Source organism: Phocoena sinus, chromosome 15 (genome assembly GCF_008692025.1).
Source record: "Phocoena sinus isolate mPhoSin1 chromosome 15, mPhoSin1.pri, whole genome shotgun sequence".
In the NCBI taxonomy this organism is placed as follows: domain Eukaryota; kingdom Metazoa; phylum Chordata; class Mammalia; order Artiodactyla; family Phocoenidae; genus Phocoena; species Phocoena sinus.
This window is the reverse complement of record NC_045777.1, coordinates 30,316,116-30,337,863: the sequence shown is the minus strand read 5'-3', so window position 1 is coordinate 30,337,863 and position 21,748 is coordinate 30,316,116. Positions and strand designations below refer to the sequence as shown.

The 21,748-nt window shown below is 55.8% G+C and overlaps 1 protein-coding gene across 2 annotated transcripts; it reads right to left on the bottom strand.

Annotated features, from left to right (window-relative positions):
• Window positions 1-256: 256 nt before the first annotated feature.
• Window positions 257-18,085, bottom strand: HSPA12B (heat shock protein family A (Hsp70) member 12B). 2 transcript variants are annotated; one of them, XM_032605405.1, is made up of 13 exons: window positions 17,954-18,085; window positions 13,085-13,144; window positions 11,341-11,438; window positions 10,214-10,338; window positions 7,513-7,699; window positions 7,062-7,166; window positions 6,615-6,731; window positions 4,635-4,809; window positions 3,841-3,927; window positions 3,307-3,411; window positions 2,939-3,197; window positions 2,350-2,453; window positions 257-1,760 (listed from the first exon to the last, which is right to left on the bottom strand). In XM_032605405.1, exons 2-13 carry the CDS (start codon window positions 13,125-13,127, stop codon window positions 1,105-1,107), a joined length of 2,061 nt encoding a protein of 686 aa, XP_032461296.1. In that variant the 5' UTR covers window positions 13,128-13,144; window positions 17,954-18,085; the 3' UTR covers window positions 257-1,104. The 2 variants fall into 2 exon arrangements, with proteins under 2 accessions (XP_032461296.1, XP_032461295.1); XM_032605404.1 differs by having other exon boundaries at window positions 261-1,760; window positions 10,214-10,353; window positions 17,954-18,077.
• Between the last annotated feature and the right edge of the window lie 3,663 nt (window positions 18,086-21,748).

Here is a 21,748-nt window from a genome sequence, read left to right as displayed (position 1 = left end):
GGGGGTGACATTTTAGGCCTGGGAATAGTTGCCAAGACAGAGTTTGGATGGGGAGGGGCCTTCTGCCCAGGTCAGAGAGAGGTCTTGTGGAATGGGGCGTTCAGTTTGGGAGGCTTGACCCAGAGACAGCAGCACCCCCTTCTGGTCAGTTCCCAGCCCCAGGCACAGCTGAAAACCTCCCTTTGCAGATCCCAGCCCCTCTCCACTACTCCATTATTAGGGTCCCCTCTTGTGAGGTACCAGGAGGCTATAGCTTCACCTTGAGCATAAATGCTTTATTGTCACCTTAGGGTTCTCAGGCAGGTGGAGCTGTTGCACATCATGGGAGGGCAGGTACACTGAGTTGATGGCAGAGCTGTGACCAGTGCTTCCTCTGTCCTCCCTACCCTCCCCCCACTCCGTGGCTCGATGGAGTGCAAGTGCGTCATTCATAGGCTGCCCCTGGGGCCTTCTCAGATAGAAAGGAAAGGCCCCCCCGACATGTGCCCCCACATCCCCCTCATAAGTGCCTCGCCCTGTACCCTTCTCATAGTCCGCTACTGCTCTTTCTACAATTAACATTCATACTTGGGTGGTCAGTACCACACCCAGGAAGGTCTTACTACCCCTGTCCCTTTCCTGTCAGTTTCCAGTCCTTGTCCTGTCTGGCTCCCTAAACAGGCTGAGCCAGTCAGTCAGTGCACTCCGCCCTTCAGGCCCAGGCCCTGCACAACCTCCTTCCTCTTGCTGCCCCACCTGCAGCTGCACCCCCACCCCCCCACTCCCATCCCGGATCCCAGTTCAGACCAGGGCTCAAGTCTTCCGGTGCATTCTGCTTTCAGGATCATGTGCTCCCTGTGGGCACGCCGTCTTGCAAACCTCTTTTAAGTCTCCTTGACCTCAGTCCTTGGCAGGGCCCTTCAGCCTTCCAGTCAGCGGACCGGGGCCCAATCCTAAAGCCAGAGTTTCTGGATATGTCCCCACCCATCCTCCTGTGACCTCACCTCCCCTCACCTCCCGGGGCAGGATGGTGGGGAATGGGGCCGGTTGGTCCGCCTCAGCCCGCTCCCCAGGCCCTGGGCCAAAAGAGAGTTCAGCGGGGCCTACGGGGCTGGCACTGCGCCCTCAATTGGAAAGAAAGTCGATGGCGGCGCGCACGGAGCGATTGGTGCTGACGTCGACGGCAGTGACCTTAATCTCGGTGTCGCCAAACTGCATAGCAGTGCGGATCTCACGGCGGCTAGGGGGCGCGCCGGCGGCATGGGGGCCTCCCTCGGCGGGCTCGAGCTCTAGACTGAGCGCGCCGCACTTGCGCACGCCTGGGTCGGTGATGAAGCGCGCGTCCTCGGCGGCGCAGCAGTACAGGTTGATGAGCACGCGCCTCTGGCCTGGGCGCGCTGGGCAGTAGCTGCGCAGCACCTCCTCGCCCAGGGCCACCGACTGCTCGGCGGCCACGAAGCGCTCGAACACGTCGGTGCACCAGCGGCGGCCGTCGCGAACCAGCAGCTTGTCGGGCGGGTGGCGCCCAGCCACAAAGCGGTTGAGAACGCCCACGCCATAGGTGAGCGGCGAGCGGCGCACCCGAACCACGCCCGGAGCCTGCCCGAAGAGCACCGCGCCCTTTAGGATGGTGAGGCCCACGTCGTGCGGAACCACCACGCGGAGGCCGCGGGCACCCAGTGCTGCCTGCACCGCGTGCTGCAGCACGGCCGACTCTGCGAAGCCGCCCACCAGGAACAGCAGCTTCACGCCCTGCACTTCGGGGCGCGCCAGCAGCGCCTCTGCGGTACAGGAGTGAAGGGTGGGGGTAAGGAGGAGGGACGGGGAGTGGGCCACTGAGGCCACCAGTGCGCATCCACTGGTGCCTCTCCTCTGCCCGCCTGTATCCTCGGGCAACCAGAAACTAGTCTTTTCACTATAAAACGGTAGCCTGGTTCTCATAAAGAAAAACACTGGGCACTTTCATGAGGGCCCCTGGCAATCTTTATGGGCTCTGCTTCCCCACCACACTGGAGGGCTTTAGATAAGGGTCTGCATTTACACATATTAAATGCCTACTACGTGCAAGACATTGCACTCTCTAGATACTTCAGCTCATTTAAATCCCTGTGATAACAGTTTGGGGGACCTAATACTATCACCCCATTTGGGGAAACAGGCACCAGAGGTTCTTTAACCTGGCAAGACTGCACATTTTCCCGCCTATCTCTTAATCCCCACCACACTGCATCCTCCAGGTATTCCAGATGATTCTGGGTCTCATTCCAGTGTATGGATATGGGAAGGTTTCCAGGCACTAACAGGGTAACATATTCCCCCATCTGGGTGTGTATGTTGAGGTGAATGAAGGACCCAGGCTCAGGTGCTCACCTATGTGCTGGATGATCCCGCTGACCGTGGGCTGAAAAAGGTCGTTCATGGCCTCACAAGACATCCTGAGCATCCCCTGTGAGGACCACTTCACGAAGTTCACGCTGTAGGTGTTGAAGGAGGCACAGGCCCATGGGTCAGGGTCCTGGGCGCTACCCCTATTCCAGGCCGAAGTACCTGGGCACTGACTGACTGCACATTATGTGTTGTGCCAGGCGTACTTTCAGGGCTTTAGATGCAGGTCTGTTCCAGGTCCAGGCATGAGGTCCCAGGAGAGGAGCCTTCCTTTGCCTCGAGCAGAGGAACCCAGACCCATTGGCTTGTATATATGTATGTATGTATATATATGTATATGTATGTATGTGTGTGTGTGTGTGTGTGCAGGGAATGGGAAGAGGTAGATGTTGGCCTTTCCGCAGGCTCAAGATTCTCGCCCCAGTTTGGGCTGCTGATTCCAGCTGGGGTACTCATGCCCCTCCCCCTGCCTCCACCGGGGCTGGCATGATATGTGCGTGGGACAGATAAGGTGGCTCCCCTACTCCCCCCTGGGGCCCACACCTTCCCCTGTAGGTGCGGTCCCCCGGCCCACCTGCTCCTGCGCAGGGCTGTCTCCACGTTGTGGCCTCGCTGCTTGCGGTAGAAGTCAATAAACGAGAAGGGCAGCGAGATGTTGAGCGCCCCCGCACGGTGTGGGCCTGCGGTGCGTTTGCGGGCCTCGAAGGCTATAGTCAGATCCACCCAGGCTGCTGGGCGTTGCCTTTTGAAAGTGGCGATGAAGTCTTCGCCGAAGATGCGGCCCAACAGCTGCTCGAAGGCCAGGTCCACGCCCACCGCGCCACAGGGGCCACCTTGGGTAGGGCAGGGGAGGAAGTGGGGCGTCAGTGCCGACTCCGCCGCCAGGGGGCGTTGGCGGGGCCAGGGCGGTCTGGGTACCAAGGGCGCTGCCTGGCTACTCACCAGATGCCTTGTAGAGCTCCTTGAGGGTGCCATGGGGCTGCTCCAACTGGTGCACGGTAAGGTCCACCGTGCCTCCCCCGCAGTCTGCCACCACGTAGCGGTCTCCTACGGGGGCGAGCGTGAGCACACACCCGTGGCACCTTCAGCTCTGTGCCCTCTGCAGACTCACCCAGCCTCCAGCCCTGCCCCAGGTCCTGAGCCCTGTCTGCGGGGCCATGGGGGTTAGGGTTGAAAGGGGCTTCAGGTGCTTGAGGGTCACCAGGTAGGAGCACAAGGTGTGGGGGAAAATGGTCCCAGGATTCTGCAACTCCATCTGCAGAGAATCCCCCAGGGGAGTGGGGGTTAGGGGCATGGCTGTGAGTGGCGGTGGGAGTGCAGGTGACTGAGGGGAACTACCAGGTTAGGTACAGCTGAAAGAGTTGGAAGGGGCAGGGTTCCTAGGGGCTAGAGCTGACTTCGGGAATGTTCCCCCCACCTTCAGTATACGGTGCCCCACAGGGCCCAAGGAATATCCCTCCATCTTCCCTCCCCCACCTGCTTGCATCTCAGCCCACAGTTCTCCGACACCCGATTCCACCAGGAACGTGCGGCTGTGGCGGGACCTTCGAAGCTGCTCTCGGGCTGTGTGTTGAGGGACAGCAGGACAGTGAGGTTAGAAGGGGTGTCTCAGCTACCACGCTCAATGCCCCACGTCCTTCCACCAACACCCTCCATGAGCATCTGGAGCAGCGAGTGCTCCTGAAACTCCTGCTCCACTCCTAACTGGGAGAGGGCAATGCTGAACCCCAAAGAGTCCAGAGAAACTGGATGGGGTAATCTTAGGTACTGTAACCAACAGCTAAGGGGGAGTATTTCTGGCTGCAGGACCTTCCCTTAATCCAGAAGGGCTCAGGCCATGGCAAAATCAGAATTAAGAAGGTCTGAAGGAGCTGGGGATGGGATGGGGGGAGGTCCTGGGACCTCTCCCTGTCATGGGAGATGGCATCTGAGGGGATGATGAAGGTTGACCATAGCTGTCCCAGTTCCTGGTCCTGGCAGCAGGAGCTTGGGGCTGATGGGGGAGGGGGAGGACAGCTGATGTGCCAGGAGGGGAGGGAAAACTGATTCAGTGGCTGTTTAAGGGGCAGCTCCTGAAGACCTCCACCTTCAGCTCAGAGTACCCTTGTACCCAAGCACCTCTCCCCAGGGTAGGCATCACTCTCCCACTCTCAGATTCAGGGCTGGGCTGAGTCCTACCGTCCTCTGACAGTGCTACTCTAGGGCAAGGTGTAATCTTCAGCGCCTGCCTCCAAGGCCACCACTGGGCAGTATCCCTGGGGGTGGCTCACCCTGACGGAAGCTGGAATCAATGGAGCGGCGCTCGCCCAGGCGCCCACTGCCTGGAGCTCGGCTGCTCAGGTCCACGAGCTGGTGCAGACGCAGCTTGCGGCAGTAGACAGAGGCGGCCTCAGGCTCCAGGGCGATGAGTAATTGCTCTGCATCCTCTCTTGACACCAGTCCGGCCTGAGGTTGGGTGGTTAGCAGGGTTGGGGAGCATCATGGGCCAAACATCACACTGAAATGGCACCTCAGGGCAGGCAACCGGGGGCCTGTGGGGCTCCAGTCTCCTCTGGATTATACCCCACCCATGCTAAGCTTCTCAGGCCCCTCCATGCTGCACAAATTTGGAGCTCTCTCACAGCCACCCTGTGACCAGGCTGGGGAGGGGCATGGCCATGGCCAAGGATGCCATGGTGTTGCCCAGCAGGAAGAGACCCTAGACTGAGTGAAAACCTAGAGCACCTGGGATCTGCCTCCAGGCTGCCCAAGGTGTCCCTGGGCTGCAGCAAGGTCCCCTTCACAGATGCTGGGTTGGCCAGCTAAGCACTGGCTGAGGGGGTTAGTGGAGACTCCAACACAGTGTATTGGGGAGAGTGGGTATAATGGCTAGACCATCAGTCAGAGGGGTGGGGGGGGCCCCTTTTGGCTTACTGAACCCTCTTTCTCCACTGGTGATAGACAGTGGCTATGGGCCTCCCCACTCTTAGGAGAACTTTGTTCTCAGGGAATCTGATATAGGAGGAAAGAAACTTTAACTGAAATTTCAGGCGCCAAGGCAAGGCAGTCTGACCAGGTGGGGGATGGGGATGGGTGGGTATTGAGACTCCAGCCTGTTCTCAGCTGACAGGGAACAGTGTGGGAGGAAGCAGGGTGGGTAAACCAGCAGGGGGCCACTGGTATAGGTGTTTGTTCTGGCTGGGCACAGCCATGCTTTCATCCTGGTCTCTGCAGGGGGATGCCCACTGGCCTCAGGGTTAGCTCCTTCTAGAGACAAGTGTAGGCACCTGCGGATTTGACAGCTGTGGCGTGCCTGGCCCAAAGTTGTGTTTGTGGGGCGTTGGGGGTCCTGGTATCTTCCATGGGAAGATGTACTGGAATTCCTGAGATCCCTTTTGGGGATCCTAGGGTGTCCACCAAGGCCTCAGGTTCACAGGCGGGATCAAACAATGAGCCCCCCTCCAACCTCCCCATTTCCACTTGAGAGGGAGGTGCCTGAGCCGTCCCCCTTTCTCCAGACCTTTGGGCACCTCTTACGGTAGGAAGACCAGCAAACATTGGCCAAAATCGCCTCCCTTCATAGTTTCATAGTCCTATTTCCCCTGCTCAGTGGTTGGGGCTGTGGTGAAAATACTGATGCTGGCTGAAGTGGGTGTTCTTGGTGTCCTGCCCAGCTACTGTGAGTGTTGGCTGCTATTGGCTCACCGCTGCCCCTTCTCTGAAGAACTGCCCTCAGCTGAATGGGAACCACCTCACTTGGAGGGGCTTTCCCCAACTCCCCCAGTAACCAATGACAGACTGATAAGGATGGACAAAAAGCCCCCCCCCCCCCCGCCTCCCCGTGGCCAACACCACAGTACATTCTCCCTCTAGAGCTCTCCATGGGATCAGGCTGAGGCTAGACTCCAGCTGAGACCACATCCTTGCTCAACTCTTTCTCCTGTCCTGCTTTTCTCACTCCCCTTTCTCCTGAGAGTCCTTGCAATAGACCACATGCACAAGAATCCCCATCTTGGGCTCTGCTTCTAGGAAACCTGCCCTAAGACACTGTTTAAGCTGGCCTGGGCTGTGTCTTTTGTCCCTCTGCTCTCTGGTCGTGCAGGCCCACCCCCTTTCCTGGTGGCAACAGCCCTCCAAAATGGCCAGCAGGGTGGGGCTGGCAGTCTTTACACAGTGGCTCTGTGGTCCCAAGGGTGGTGGGTGAATGAGGGTATGGGCCCTGCCCGGGGCCCTCCCGACCAATGTCCATGGCTCTGAGTGCACATTCTCACCAAGTAGGCAGCCTCTCGCATGAACTGCTTAGCTGGCTGTTTCCAGATGGCCGGCACTGTCAACACCCAGCGCACAGTGTCCTTCTCTGGCAGCGATGGGCACTGGTCCCTCAGCTCCTGGAGCAGGAGGGGGCAGTGAGGGGAATGGCTGGCTTGGTTTGCCGGGAGTGTCTTTAGCCTCTATGGGAGCTGGAGGAACTAATCAGGCCTCAGGAGGAACTACCCAGCTAACTTGGAATCCTAACACCCACTTCCCCACCACCACCACCTCCCCAACACCTGTAGGGTTGATGCAGGCTCTACCAGATAGAAAGGCAGGGGACTGGAGAAGATGACCTCTGTCTTCTGACAGTGGCTACCCATTGGATGGACAGGGGATGGGCTGAGGGGAAAGGATGGACCTGGGGGCCCTCCAACCCAGTAGGCAGGGATGGGGTCACAGTGCACCTGAAGGGCATGCTCCTTGAAGAAGCACAAGGCATGGGCGAACACCTCCAGGGCAGGCATTTTCTTTCCATTTACCGCTTCTAGCTGGGTCTTCAAGGTGAGATCCTGGCAGGGACACAAGGTGACTCTGCAGGAGGCCGTAGCTCTGCCTCCATTTCCTGACAACCTCTTATACTCACCCCATTTCCTGGTGCTCCTCCTCTTTGGCACTGTCCCACTCTGGCTCTAATCTCACATTAGTTCTCTCCCCAGCCCCTCTCTTTACCCTATCTTCACCCCTTGGTCATGCCTCCATCCCTTACATTCAAGTTCCGCCTCCTTAGCTACTCCTCCACCAGTCCCCTCCTCACCTTTTAGCTTTACCTACCCTCCATGAGGCCTCCCTCCCCGTTTTCCCTCCTAGCCCTGCCTTCCTGGCTGGAGCTGGGCCCTGAGCCAGAATGTGACTCACAGTGGCACTGTGGATCTTCATCTTGAACTTCTCAAAGTAGAGCCAGTCACGAGCCTCCTCAGGGTCCAGATCGTGGTAGTAATCACGGGCTGTATAGCCAAAACTGTGAAAGGCACCCTCTGGGGTCAGCAGCAGGCAGGTGGGGGTCTTCTGGTGGGCCACACCTGGGTCCCCGCCCTCCCATTTCCTGTGGAGGTAGATAGCTGTCAGTGTGGTCAGCAGTAATCCTCCCTTTGTGGGGTTGGGTGCTGGCTCTGGAACCAGCTGTGTGACTTTGGGCAGCTCACTTGGCTTCCCCAAGCCTCAGTCTTTCCATATGTAAAATGGGAATGATAATAATACCTACCTTTTAGGGTTCTTGTGAATATGGTGCTTGGCATCCACTTAAATCTCCATAAACGTTGCTCATGGGATCCTCTCTATCCATGGGGCCATGGGTCCCATCCGACATCCTCAGCTCCTGATCCCTTCCATGAAGTATACCATTGGACCTCACCTCCCTTTTTTTTTTTTTTTTTTTTTTTTGTGGTATGCGGGCCTTTCACTGTTGTGGCCTCTCCCGTTGCGGAGCACAGGCTCTGGACGCCCAGGCTCAGCGGCCATGGCGTACAGGCCTAGCCGGTCTGCGGCATGTGGGATCTTCCCGGACCGGGGCATGAACCCGCATCCACTGCATCAGCAGGCAGACTCTCAACCACTGCACCACTAGGGAAGCCCACCTCCCTGTCTTTTTAACAAGCAGCAGCAGCAAACCATCTGCCTTGTCTGGCCTTCTGATATGTCTAGGCCATCTTCCACAGCTAAGCTCTTTCAAGGTATTCATGTTCACTCCTATCTGGCCCACATCAGTAGCTACACCCCAGCTGACTGCACCTCCAGCAGGCCCCCAAAACCTGAGACTCCAAACTTCCCTATGTGCAGGCACCATCTGGACCTCCACCCAGAACTCACTGCCCAGTTCATTAGCCTGGCAAATCCTTCCTCCCCTTCCTCTGCATTGTCTGATGCCCTGACTCCTCTAGGCCAAGCTCACCAGTGCAGCCTTTTGGGGAAATAACTGGGAATCCAGGCAGAAGGAAGAGCATGTGCAAAAGCTTAGAGGTGTGAAAGACCAGGGAGAACTAGCTATAAGTTGGCTCAAAGCAGGAGAAAATACAGGAATCTTAAGATCAACTAAGGAGTATCAAATGCCATATCAGAATTCTGTCTTGGTGGGTATTAGGTAGGGGAGTGAAGAGGCATGACCACATTTGCCTTTAGAAAGGTCACTGGTTCCCATGTAGCAACAGAGTGGAGGGGAGGGAGGATGGAGAAGGAAAACCAGGGAGGAGGATATTGCAACCATTCAAGTGAGAGAGGGTGGGGCTGAACTTTGGGGTGGTAGTGGTGGAGAGAAGTAGGCGGGTATTACAGAGATATTAGAGATAGAAGTGACGGGGATTAGTGGCTAGTGGGGGTGGGAAGGACTTGGGAGGAGGCCAAGATGCCTCCAGTTACTTCCTGTGATTGTTATCTCCAGTGTCCCTTCATGTGTCCTCAGCCCCAGCAAGGGGCCCAGCATGGCCTTGGCTGTGCGTGCTGACAAGTTGGGATGCCCTGCAGCTCTTAGAGAGCTCTAAGGGCCCAGAGTCTTTGTGGCCTCATGTGGATGTGGAGGGAGCAGAGAAAGGGGAAGGACAGTCCACGCTCATGTAGGTTAGGTCCCCTGTATCTTTGGGGCAGTGACCCTTTGCCTGCCTCTCCACCCATGCTTCCATCCAGCCTCCCAGGCCCTGGTGAAGCCCCCTGATCCCCCACCCCAGGCTGAGTTGGGAGCTTTGGGGTCTTCTATAGGGGTCTTCCCCCTATAGGCTACAGCCCCACTAAGATATATTCAAAGGATCAGGGTCTTGAGGCCTGAAGGAGTGTCAAACAAATGTTTCATTCAAACAAAACAAAATCCATCAGAATGGATTTTTCAAACAGCTCTTTCATGACAACTGTGTGACTTGTCAACTCAGTTAACCCTCTGATCGTTCATTTCCTTGTATTTCATTTGAGCCGAACCTAGGAATCTGCCTCTAGGATTCTACTACATAGAAATTCCAGCACAAGTTTTCAAGGAAGAATATTCATTGCAACACTTTTTGTAATAGTGAAAAATTAGAAGGAAAAATAGCCTCAAAACTATCAACAGAAGAATGGATAAATTATGACACATCTGTACTGTGGAATACTATGCAACCATTAAAACAAAATTGTGGCTCTCTGTATTCACATGAAACATCTAGAAAATAGTGTTGAAAGCTTAAAATAAAGCAAGTTGTATGATATACCACTTTTATTTTAAAACCACATATTTATTTGGTTTTTGCATATGTATTTGTGCATATGTATTTGTGTATGTGTTTGTGACCAGCCCAGAAAAAGATCTGTGTATTTTGCTGTATGTTTGTTATCTCGCAATAAAAAATTTAAAATAAAAAACAAAGCCCAATATTTCCTGCAGAGGTCAGAGTGCTGCCCCAATTGGGGCTGAGGGCCCAGGCCTAGCACCCATCCTCCAAACTTTTGCCCCAGTGAGGAGCCCAGACTAGGGGTGGAAGGCACTCTGAGGAGACCCCATATCTCCTTAGTGACAGTACTTCTGGGACCAGGTCTCTCCCAGGGTGTAGGATTCCCCCCGCACCCCACACCAATCTCCCAGCCCAGCCACCCTCACCTCATCATGTGGATGGCCTCAGGGTCACTGGCAAAGCTGAAGGCATAGCCACTGGATGTGGTGCCGAAGTCGATGGCCACTACCACGGAGAAGGGGGCCTGCTGGGGGGCTCGGGCCTCAGGCTTCTGCAAGTGCAAGACCTAGTCAGGGAGCAGCCAGATGGCCAGGCTGAGTGTATGTGGGAGCCCTCCCAACCCCTGGCTGTGGTCCAGACCGGCCCTGGCCCAACCCCACCTACCTGCCTGCCTGGCTTCCTTCCTCTCCTAAGCTCCAAGGTAAGCTCTTGAGATGCCAACTGTTCAGAAAGCCCAAGGCCTCTCAGGTAGCCCCATGAAGTTTTGGGCTTGAGCTCCTGCTTCCCTGCTTCTGGTTCTCTGCCCACCTTCTGCCTGGACTGCCTTTGCCCCACCCCCATCTCACACCATGTCACAGCCTGGGCCCAGCTGGGGGCAATTTTGCTGCTCTGAGCAGCTTCATAGCACATGGACCTGCGTATATTTGACCCTCTTGCTCTTTGTGGCCACAGTGACACAGCCAGACTCTATCCAGTTTTGTGACAGAGAAGAGAGGCCCCATGCACATGCCCAAGAGTGGTCCCTGACTCCTCCCAGGCCAGGCCTGGGCTCCCTGAGAAAAAGGGGGTCCCCAGGCTGAATCACTAGGGTGAGGCCACCCCACGTGGGGTGACCTAGGGAGCTTGGGGGTGGTGGTTATGTCCTGGATACTTCAAGCTAGCCCCAAACTATTTTTTAGCAACATGTCTCCTCTTCCCTAGATATACCTTGTATTAAGGTGGCTGTGGTTGACAGGAGGGGAAGCAAGTCTCGGAGGCCCAGTGCTCTGAGAACACACAAAACTACTTGCTCAGAAGTACACCTGCCCCAGGCAGGTTACGTGCAATGGTCCCTAGATGTTATCCTGGAGAGAGATCACCTCAGTAGAATTGTTGCCCCTACAGTCCAAGGTCACCTAAGGCTAACCCATTAGGGGGAACATGAGTGGAGTGTGTAGGGGCAGGAAGCATGATGGCATCCCCAGCCCAGACCTGCCAGGGCTCTTCCAGACACCAGTGTGACCTTCCCCACTAACCAGGCCACCCACCACCCCAATCCCTGCTCTGGGCTTACTGGAGACTGTGAAGGTGTGAGGGGGGCAATGCCACAGCTTTCTTGGGTCCTTGGGGAGCCGGGTGGGCTGGGCACTGGAGACCGCTCTGGGCTGGAGCCTGCAAAGAGAGGGCAAATCACTCTGGCACAATCAGGGTAAGGGGGTGGTGGCTGGGGCCCAAGCCTGGGGGATTCTCCATCAGTCATTGCTGGGCCAAGGTGAGGGGTACCCTGCTGGGGAAAGGGGATGAGGGAGGGAGGGTAGGAAGGATGGGACTGAGGTCGGGGTCGGGGATAGCTGGGCTCAGGGTCTGTTATCAGTTAGAGGCGACCTATTCCTGAAGGGTGACATACTTCACCTAGGGACTCACTGTCTCCCCCAGCACTCCTCAGACACAGCAGGGAAGGGGAGAGACAGAGAAGCATTGTGGGGGTGGGGAAGACTGAGTCCAGAGATAGAAGGGCAGGAGAGATGGGGCAGGTGAGCTCCTGGGGTGAGGGTGGAGAAACCAGAAAAGGTTGGGGACTACAGACCTAACTGAGTGGGAGTGGAGGCACTCCTCTCCCCACTAAAGTGCAGCCACATGGTTCTAATCAGGACCCGAGGGAGTTGCCTCCCCCTCTCCCTCTGCCCCACAAGGGCCATGGACAGGCCCAGCTGGCTGACTGGGGCAACACCTCCCCCAGCCCAGCCCTGAGCCAAGAGGTGTCCACCACACTAGGAAGTCAGATTCCAAGCCTCCCCTCCCCCATGACACACATAGACCTGGAGCCAGCGTTTGGGGGCAGGAGGCCCCCTTAAGACCCTCTCACAGGCCCAGGACTGAGCTGGACCTTTGGTGGGAGGAAGCAGTGCAGCCCCAGAAGGCAGCCCAAAGCCTGGTTTGGAGGCTCTGGCAGCTCAGGGGGCAGGAGGGCCTGCTTTGCTGGTGTGGGCTGGTGGCTTATCACCACCACACTGAACTTTGCTAAGGCCCCTGGGAGGGGCACTGGGGCTGCCCTGAGATCTGTGTGTGGGGACGGGGGCGCTGGCCAGGGAGATTGATGGGGTCTGGTATGAAGACACATTGGCAAATCAATGTCTGGCTTTAGGCTGAGCCAGGGCTGGGGCCTGTGTACTCGCTCAGCCACAGCTCTGTGGCCCTGGCAAGTCCCAGCCCTCCCCGACCTTGGGGTACCCTTGGAATATATGTGAGGGGCCGGGCATGATTCTGGGAAGTGCCTGGACAGGGCTGGCATCTGTCTTGCAGTGCTGGAGGGGCAAGGACATGGTGGTCACACTCCCAGAGCCCCTTTTTCTCAGGTGGCCAGGGCAGGCTTGGGTCCTGTCACCAGCTCCAGCTTGAGGGGCCGAGTTGCTGTGGTTTGAGCCTGGGAAGGGAGTCAGGAAGGAAGCCCCAGCCCACCAGGTCTTTGTGAGTGGACTTCCTGAGGCGTGTCCGTCCTGCCTCCTGGCCTCCTACCCCTGCACAGAACCCAGAGCCTGCGCCCAGACCAGGCCAAAGGCAGATGCGCATGCACACGGAGTTCTGTGCAGACATACACACCCTGTGCCCAGAGACCTGCCCATAGGCAGACACGCAGACACACACACACACTCACATGCGTAGTCCTGTTACACTGACCCTCCTTGCGCACACACACTCACAGAATGGTGCTCAGGAGCCTCTGCTGGGCAAGGCACGTGGACAGACTAGGGGTGGGTCTGAGTGCCAGGGTGAGGGGGGCAGTGGGCCCCGGGCAGAGGTGATGGGGTGGGTCTTACCGCTGTACAGCCCCTGCAGGCCCATCTCCGGGACAGCCAGCATCTTTGTAGGCCCTGTGGCTGTGAACAGGAACAGACAAGCAGAATGGCATTTATTTGTTCCTTTGTTCCCTTACTGAATAATTGTTTTTATTTATTTACTCTTGGCTGGAGTCCTTTGAAGCAAATCCCAGGCATGTTGCTTGACCTATAAATTATTTAATGTCTCTCTAACAGAGATTTTTTAAAAGACATTGCCACAACACCACTATCATGTCTAACAAAATCAACAGTAATTCCTTAATTTCATCCAATGCTCAATCCTCCATCCCAGCTTGTCTCAAAAATGTCGGGTTTTTCTTTGGGCCACACTGCGTGGCTTGCAGGATTTTACTTCCCTGAGCAGGGATTGAACCCTGGCCCCCTGCAGTGGAAGTGAGGAAACCCAGTCACTGGACTGCCAGGGAATTCCCTCAAAAATGTCTTTTTAACAGTTGCTTTGTTGGAACCAGGATGCTCCTAAGTGTTTTCAGGTGCCCACTCTCTGCCAGATGCTATGGGACATCAGTGACCCAGAGAGACACTGTCCCTGTCCTGGGGGCCCACAGCCTGGTGGGGAAGCCATTCATAATCATATAATCATGTAAGTGAATCTGAGATTACAAACAATGCTGTGAAGGATACTGTGAAGCAGGGCAGAAAGGGGAGCATGGCAAGGCTGGAGAGAGGGGTTGGGCTAGGCTCACCCTGCAGGCAGACCCTGGTGGACCCAATTTTAGATCTGGTTTTACATGAAAGGCAACAGCAAATCTTGAAAGGTTTCAAGTGGCAGAGTGAAGGCAGGGGCATGACTAAATCTGTGTTTTAAAAAGCCCCTCTGGCTGCATGGGAAGTGTAGATTGCAGTGGGACGACATGAAAACAGGAGCCAATAAGTGCTCCAGGCAACAGATGATGGTGGTGGCTGTGTGTCTTGAGACAGAAGTGTAGACATTTACGTTAGAGGTTAAAATCAACAAGCCTGATGGAAGATGGCTGGATTGGACATGGGAGGTTAGGAAGAAGAAGGTGTCAAGGATGACACTGCCTGATCCAAGCTAGGAGATGGATGGTGAAATGGAGAATACTGGAGCAGGGCAGGCTGGCAGGGGGAAGGGGCAGTGTTCTGGGTGCAGTCTTGAAACTGCTGAGAGAACAGACTGAGGAGTCAGATGACATATGACCTAGAGGACAGGGAGAAATCTGAGGTGGAGATGCGTGTCTGGGAGTCATTGTCACAGGAGGCTTGGCAGAGAGTAGAGTGGGGGAAGGGAAGGGAGGAGAAGCTCTGAATAAAGGTTGACTGGAGGAAGGTTGGCTGGCCAGGGAAACGGAGTTGCCTGCTATGGTTTCATGAAGATCTTGATAAGAGAAGGCTGTGAAGCTAGACGCCTTTAGAGATTTTTAGATGAGACTGGAAACACCTGTTTTTAATGGCATTTCAGTGGAATGATGGAGATGAGGCGGGAGTCAGGTAGGCGAGGAGGGAGCAGACAGTGAGAGAAGAGAGCTAGCTAGCACTCCTCCAGCTAGCACCTGGAGGAACATAATGCTTGAGGAGGGGAGGACAGGTTTTTATTTTCTCTTCTAAGGTGGGAGGAACCTGAGCTTGTGTCTGTGAAGTTCTGAGGGCCAAGCTAGAGGCCTCGTCCTCCAGGTCATTGACAGCTTTGTTACTCAAAGCGTGGTATCAGGACAGCAGCACTGGGTCCCCTGGGAGCTTGTTAGATGTGCAGGCCCTCAGGCTCCGCCCTGGACCTGCTCAGTTAGTGCTTGCTTTTTCACAAGATCCCAGGTGGTTGGGAGCACCCTAAGGTTTGAGAAGTGCTTCTCAATGTATCCTGGCCCAGTCTTCAGATCACCAATGCTACTGTCCTCAGCAGTGAGCCTAAACAAGGGTGGGGACAGCCCAGAGCCCACTCCCCCTCTGTAGCCAGTGGCCAGATCAGGAAGTTTTGCTAACAGAACACACGGACACAGAGCTGGGCACTGTCACACCCCTACACACATGTGCACACACCCTTGCTCACACAGAATTCACACAACCCAGCCCCAGCATGGACAGACACTGAGACACATCCAGGATATTCCCCCATGGCCAGCACCATGGAGATTTCCAGACGCATGCAGTCCTGCTGTCACTGGAGGTGCACAGGTGGATGTCCAGGAATTAGAATCAGGGGAAATACAGGGGCTGATCGTGGGCACTTGTACAGTAGCTGGATGATGCTGAGAAAAAGGAAAGTAAATGGTGGGGGTGGGTATGGGCCTTGAGAACCAGGGACAGGTGCCCAGTTCAGGGTGATGGAGTGTCGTGCTGGACGTGGATCCTACCAGCTCCCAAGAACTGATTCTGTGCATCTCTTCTCAATTCTGCATTTATTGACATCACATTGATAGCTTGAAATCAGCCATGGTGTTTCTACCATAGAAGTTGGTAAACTGCAAATTAGGTTTTTCTCCCTCTTGGGGAGCTGACTGAAAAACATCTACCAACATACTACTAGATCAAGCCCACAAGAGAGAATATGGCAGCCCTATTTATACATTGTTTTGATTCATCAGCAAAAACTTATTGACATTTCTTCCTGCCAGGTTCTGCAGCTAAGTGCTGGAGAAATGCTTTGCTGAATGGATTTTCTGAACCAAGGATATTGTATTTGGAGCAGAAACAATCTAGAACCACCAAGAAAAAAAGACTCAAGAGTTGTCACTCTAAGCTGATTCCATGTCCAAACCAATGTGTCTATAATCTCCCCAGCTCTGTGAACCTGGTCCAGTTATCTCCCATCTTTGAGCATGTGACACGGAATGCCCCTACACTCAGGGCTGACAAGGGCCTGTTATGGCATCTGGCTGGAGTGCATCACGTTGCCTCTCTGTGCCTCAGTGCCCTTTCCTGTAAAATGGATCATGCAGGGGGCTTGTGAGGATCAAGTCCAAGAAAGGAAGGTGGCTGATAAAAAGGCAGGAAGTTCGACAGATGTGAGCAGTGTTCTTTCCCTTCGTGATGTAGATTCTAAATTTTCTCTTGTCAGAAGTCTTTGGTCTTATTGAGACTTTTATTCTAGTCATTCTGAGTTCTTTAGGGAGGGAGGGAGGCCCTGAATCAATTTGTGTTAAAGAAGGAGGATCCTGCTGATTCTCTGAGAGGTGGAGGTACACGAGGGTGGCAGCCACACAAGCACACACACATACCCCATATTTCTTTGGGACATCCCCCACCATGCATACACACCCACATACCAGAAACATGTAAGGAGAATGCTGATCATGGGACTCAGGACAACCTCAGCTACAAAAGCTATATCTGGGCGGGGCCTGCAGCTGGAAGTGGGGAGAAGTAGATCCCTGCCCCAGGGGCCCACTAATTTCAGACTGGTGATGCTTATGGGTTTGAGAATTGGGTGGGGCAGTTTGATATACAGAGAGAATAACTTCATTTCCTGGCTACAAGGGCAGGCTAAACCCTGGCCCCAGCCTGACCCCTACCCTACCCACAGATAGACCCTTAACCCTGCCTATGGTCTGTCCCTTAACCTTGCCCATGGACTGACCCCTAGCTCTTGGCCTCATATTGACCTCTCATCTTCAGCTGTACCCTGACCCCTGGCCCTGGCTTCTACCCAATAGGCATGACTGGGGACTAGGACAGAGTGTGGCCGAGTAGGGACTTGAAACTGGTGACTCCCATCCCACAGTGTCCCCCAGACTCACAAAAGCCTAGGACTTTCACCTCCCTACCCCTGCAGGCCTCCTTTTACCGGGACCCTGCCTCTCCCATCCACTGCTCTCTCAGCATCCTGCCAGTCAGCAGGCAAAGAGAGGCCACAGGCATTTCTCCCAAGCCAGAGACTGAGCCAATCAGGGCCCAAGGAACAGATCAGAAATGGCACCCGAAGGGCTGCCCCAGTCTGTCTCTGGAGAGGCACCCTCAAGGAGAGGGACCAGTGGGAGGTTGTGGGGTAAGGAAGCTGCCTTCTCCTGGCCTGAGGCAGGGAGTGATAGAAATGGCCTCCCAAGTCCCCTCCCTGTCCTCACCTTTTCTTTCTATACATCCTGCCCTGCCCCCATGGGTCCTCATCAAGGGAGCAGCCAGTTCACAAACAACCTCTGTCCCACACAGCCTAGGGCCTGAAGCCCCTCCCACCCTCTGCCCACTGTCCCTCATCACCTCTCTTACCTTCTGGGGATCCAGGGCTGCCTTCACTCTCCCAGGGAGTCCACATTTTAGAGCACCCTCCCTGTCAGTTTCTCTCCCCTACACAAGCTAACTTTACAGCCTGGCTCCACTGGGATCCCACAGGGAGCCCTGACCCCACCCCACCTGGATTCCCAAGCTGGCCTCACAGAGAGAAACCAGAGGTCCCTGTTCATGAGGCCAGCCCACAGTCTGGCACTGTGCCACCCAGCCACTCTTGAACTTTCTGAACCACAGGCCCTGGGAACTCCCCCTGCAGGCGTCCCCAAATACACACACACTCAACCCCCGGGTCTCCACCTCTGGCCTAAGCACCGTGTCCTCCACAAACTGGCTCCCTAGAGCAGCCCCCAGCCCCACAGACACCCAGACATGGAAGTCCCTCGAGCCCCCCTCCCTTCCCCCAGATCCCCACCCTCCACAGGGCGAGTGTGGGGTCCCAAAGCCCGGATGTAGCCCTCCGTCGCTACCCCAATTGCCTTACTGAACCCACAGCCCTGCTGGAGAGAGGGGCTTGCAGATCTGCCCCAGTCCTGTCCCCCTGGGTCAGGAAGTTTGTGGTGGGGTCTCAGCCACCAGCCCGCGATGAGACCGCAAACCTTGGCGTTTTCTCCTCTCTGGGAGCCCAGCGGTCCCCCGCCCAGAACTCACCTCTGCCCTGCCGACAGCTTGACCTGTGTCCAGACGCCTGGATCCTGGGCCCAAAACCGGTGGGGCGGCTGTGCTCTGCCGCGTCGGCCAAAGCCCTCGACGTGCGCCCAGCCCCAGCCCGGCTCTCCGCCCCGCACCGCCCCCGCCCCTCTCCTCCCCTCCCCCTCCCCCAGGCCGGATGGCCGCGCCGCTGCCGCCGCCGCCGCCGTGTGGGCCAGCGCTTCAGCCCAGATGTGCGAGGCCGGGGCGGGGCCTGCAGCACGGGCCTCCGCCGAGGGGCCCGGCCCGGCTCGAGTCCACCGCCCCTCCCTTTGCCCCTCCTGCGCCTCCCCCACTTCCCAGCCACCCGGGGGGCCGTGAGGGGAGAAGGGTGAGGAGACGAGGTGGAGGGAGGAGGAGAGGAATTTCAGGCCCTGGTAGGCCTCCTGCAGCCCGACTGCGAAGGGCTCCTCTGCCCACCCCAAGGCTACCTCGGGATTCAACCTAAGGGGCCTAGCTGCTGAGAGGGAGGGCACTGCCCAGACCCCTCCAGCCCCTGCCCCGGACTCTCGCAGTCCCTTCACCCAGACACCCCCACCCCACCCCCAAGATCCCGAGCTTGGTCTCCAAGGGTCAGAGAAGAGAGAAGAAGCCAGATTGAGGGTGAGGACAGGCCTTTAAGCCCCAGGCTGGGGCCTAGGTCTGTCCTTGCTGAAGTTTGGGGTAGGGAGGGAAGGGTTCTCACAGTTTGGGTCCCCACTCCTAGCAAAGGGATCACTCAGAACTCATCCTGCTTTGGCAAGGAGCACAGAGCTCCTTTCCTGTGAGGGTTCATGACCTTCTTCCTGTCCTAACCCATGCTTTCGTGGGGATTTGGGGACCTGGCCTCCAAACAGGAGACATAGAGTGGAGATCTCCTTGCTAGGCCCCTCTAAGGCAGCTGACTTCCCATAATGCCCACCACCTCCTGATTCTGGCAGGGCCTGGGCCTGGCCCCTTTCTCTCTGCCCAGTGTGTTCCCACAAAGGCTTAGGCTGAGCATGGATGGGATAGGGCCAAGGGCTGCTTCTTAGCTTGTCTCTCTGTGTTAGGGGGGCTGGCCTCCTGTCTGTTCCCCCAGCCCCTTCCCCAAAGAAGGCTCCCACAGTTCTTTGGGCATCAGCTGCCCCTCCCACCCCAAACCTTGGCAGGGGCTATTGTCCCTCCCTGGAATACTTTCTCTCCTCATCTCTGACCATCTATAAGGCTCCCCAGCTAAAGTGTCATCTCTCCTAGACTTTTTATTTATTTATTTTCTAAAATTTTTATTTATTCTTATTTTTAAATTTTTATTACTTAATTTTGGCTGTATTGGATCTTCGTTGCTGCAAGCGGGCTTTCTCTAGTTGTGGTGAGCAGGGGCTGCTCTTTGTTGCCACGTGCGGGCTTCTCATTGTGGTGGCTTCTCTTGTTGCAGAGCACGGGCTCTAGGTGTGCGGGCTTCAGTAGTTGCGGCACATGGGCTCAGTAGTTGTGGCATGCGGGCTCTAGGGTGCGCGGGCTTCAGTAGTTGTGGTGTGCAGACTCTAGAGCGCAGGCTCAGTAGTTGTAGCGCAGGGGCTTAGTTGCTACGCGGCATGTGGGATCTTCCCGGACCAGGGCTTGAACCCATGTCTCCCGCATTGGCAGGTGAATTCTTAACCACTGCGCCACCAGGGAAGTCCCTCTCCTAGACTTTTTGCCCTTATTTTCAGGGCCACTGCTCCAGAGGGCTCCCTGCAATGAGACTGGGGGTGAGGGGTGTGCAGAACCAAACAATTTTGTATGTTAGCACTGGCCAATAAGCCAGCAAGGTATGCAATCAGCAGCCTCCACTGGCTGTTCCAAATGTGTGTCTGTAAGAATGTGTGTATCTGTTGGTGTGTCTGTGTGTGTGTCTATGTGTATGAGTGTGTCTTTGTGTCTATGACTGTGTGTCTATGTATGTCTGTGTCCATACGTGAGTGTGTCTCTTGGGATGTCTATGTGACTGTGTCTGTATGTGTCTATGCCTGTCGGTGTGTCTGTATGTATTATTTATGTGTGTCTCTGTATCTTATGTCTTTGTGTGTGTAAGTGTGTTTGTTGTATTTGTCTGTTTGTGTGTGACAAGTGTGTGATGGGGGCTGGCAGGCCTTCCTCTCATTCCAGAGGCCGAGCAAAGCCGGGGAGGGTTGAAGTGTGGCTGGGCATTAGTGTATGGGGAAAGGGCAAAGGGTTCAGCCTCTCAAACACAGAAGCAGAGAAGGCAAGTTGGGCTTGAAGGGCAGCAGATGCAGGATCTGTGGGATCTGCCTCTTGTTATTCTTTTTCCTCCACCCCAGGTGTTCCTCCCTCCCCACCCCCAGCTCCACAGACTGGCTCATCTCTGAGGGCTACAGCAGCAGGCTCTGAGCAGGAGTGAAGAAGACTCGTGGGTGGGGAGGTCCCCAGCCCCTGGTGCCCTTCTGTTTAGCAGCCTTCTGTTCCCCTCTATTTTAGGCCCCCTCAGTCTGACATAGGCATCACAGCCCCACCCTTGGGCAGCATCCAGTCAGACACAAGAGAAGGACATCGAACAATCCCAGTGACTCCTTGCCACTGGGAGGTTTGATTCAACTTCCACCAGAAGATTTGGGCCGAGGTGGGCATGGACAAGGGTCCTCCAGAGGCCCTGCCCTTTGTCATCCTCCCTGTGCCCTTGCACCTCCCTCCTCTCCCCTCCATCGCTATGGGGACCCACCCACTCACCTCACCAGCTTCCTGCTTCTCCCTGGTGGGGGAGGAGCGAGGAAGGATCAGTTCCGAGTGTGTACTTTCAGGAGCAGCTTCTCTCCAGGTCACGCTTCCCTCCTCTGGCCTGCACTCAGGATATCTCCCTCCTGTGGATGCCCTCGTTCCCAGCCTTGCCCCTCCAGTTCATCTCTATTATGCAACTGGAGGAGACTTTAAAAAGTGCAAATCTGGTTCTATTGCTTCACTGCTCCTACACTCTCCATGATTCCCCATTACCTACAGCAGAAGAGCCAAGTGATCCAAGGCTTGGACTGCCCTTGGCTGACCTCTCAAACTCCCCTTCCCAGCCTTAACCTCCAACCGCATCTGCTGCCCTTCAAGCCCAACTTGCCTTCTCTGCTTCTGAACCTTTGTTCCACCTGGGCCAGCCCCAGCCCTGCCTTGCTTGGCAGGCAGCACCCTTCCTCCCTTGGGCTCTTTGGGAGAAACTGGCCCCTGGGAACCTGTTGTGGGTACTGTGTCTGCTCAAAGAGCCCCCAGCCCTGTGGCTTTTAGGAAAACTCTTTGGGTCTGGAAGGCAGGAGCAAATGCTCCTCTTGCTTGGTGCCTCACCCGCACGCCAGCAGGCAGTAGTAGGGCAGAGGGTGATATTTGTCTTTAGGACATGTCATTTTCCGCCTAAGCTTATGTGTTCTGTCTCCCCTCCCTCTTGCCCAAGTCCAGCTGCTTGCTCCATCCCAGAGCTTGGGGCAGACAGACAGAGAGACACACAAACCACACACACACACACACACACACACACACACACCTCACACATACACCAGGAGGAGGGCAGGTGTTCCCACAGCGTTCCTCGGGAGGAGAGGATGGACAGAAGTTTTCTTCCATCAGTAGACCCTGTTGACTGCACCTCGTGGTGTGCTGGTGCCTATTTGGGTAACTTACCTGCCACTTACGCTGCCACAACACCCTCGGTGGGGAGGGACTCTCCATTCTACAGAGGAGAAAGCTGAGGCTTAGAGAGAAGAGGGCACTGCCCATTTCAGACCCGCTGCTGATTCAGGGCACAGATCGATTCAGTGG

What these genes read in the sequence shown, in the direction of transcription:
- HSPA12B (XM_032605404.1), bottom strand. Translation starts at nt 13,127, where the DNA reads ATGCTGGCTGTCCCGGAGATGGGCCTGCAGGGGCTGTACAGCG. An exon ending in TCACACCTTCACAGTCTCCA is followed by an intron (nt 10,354 to 11,340) that starts GTAAGCCCAGAG and finishes CTCCCTGACTAG; the next exon opens with GTCTTGCACTTGCAGAAGCC. An exon ending in TGAAGATCCACAGTGCCACT is followed by an intron (nt 7,167 to 7,512) that starts GTGAGTCACATT and finishes TGTCCCTGCCAG; the next exon opens with GATCTCACCTTGAAGACCCA.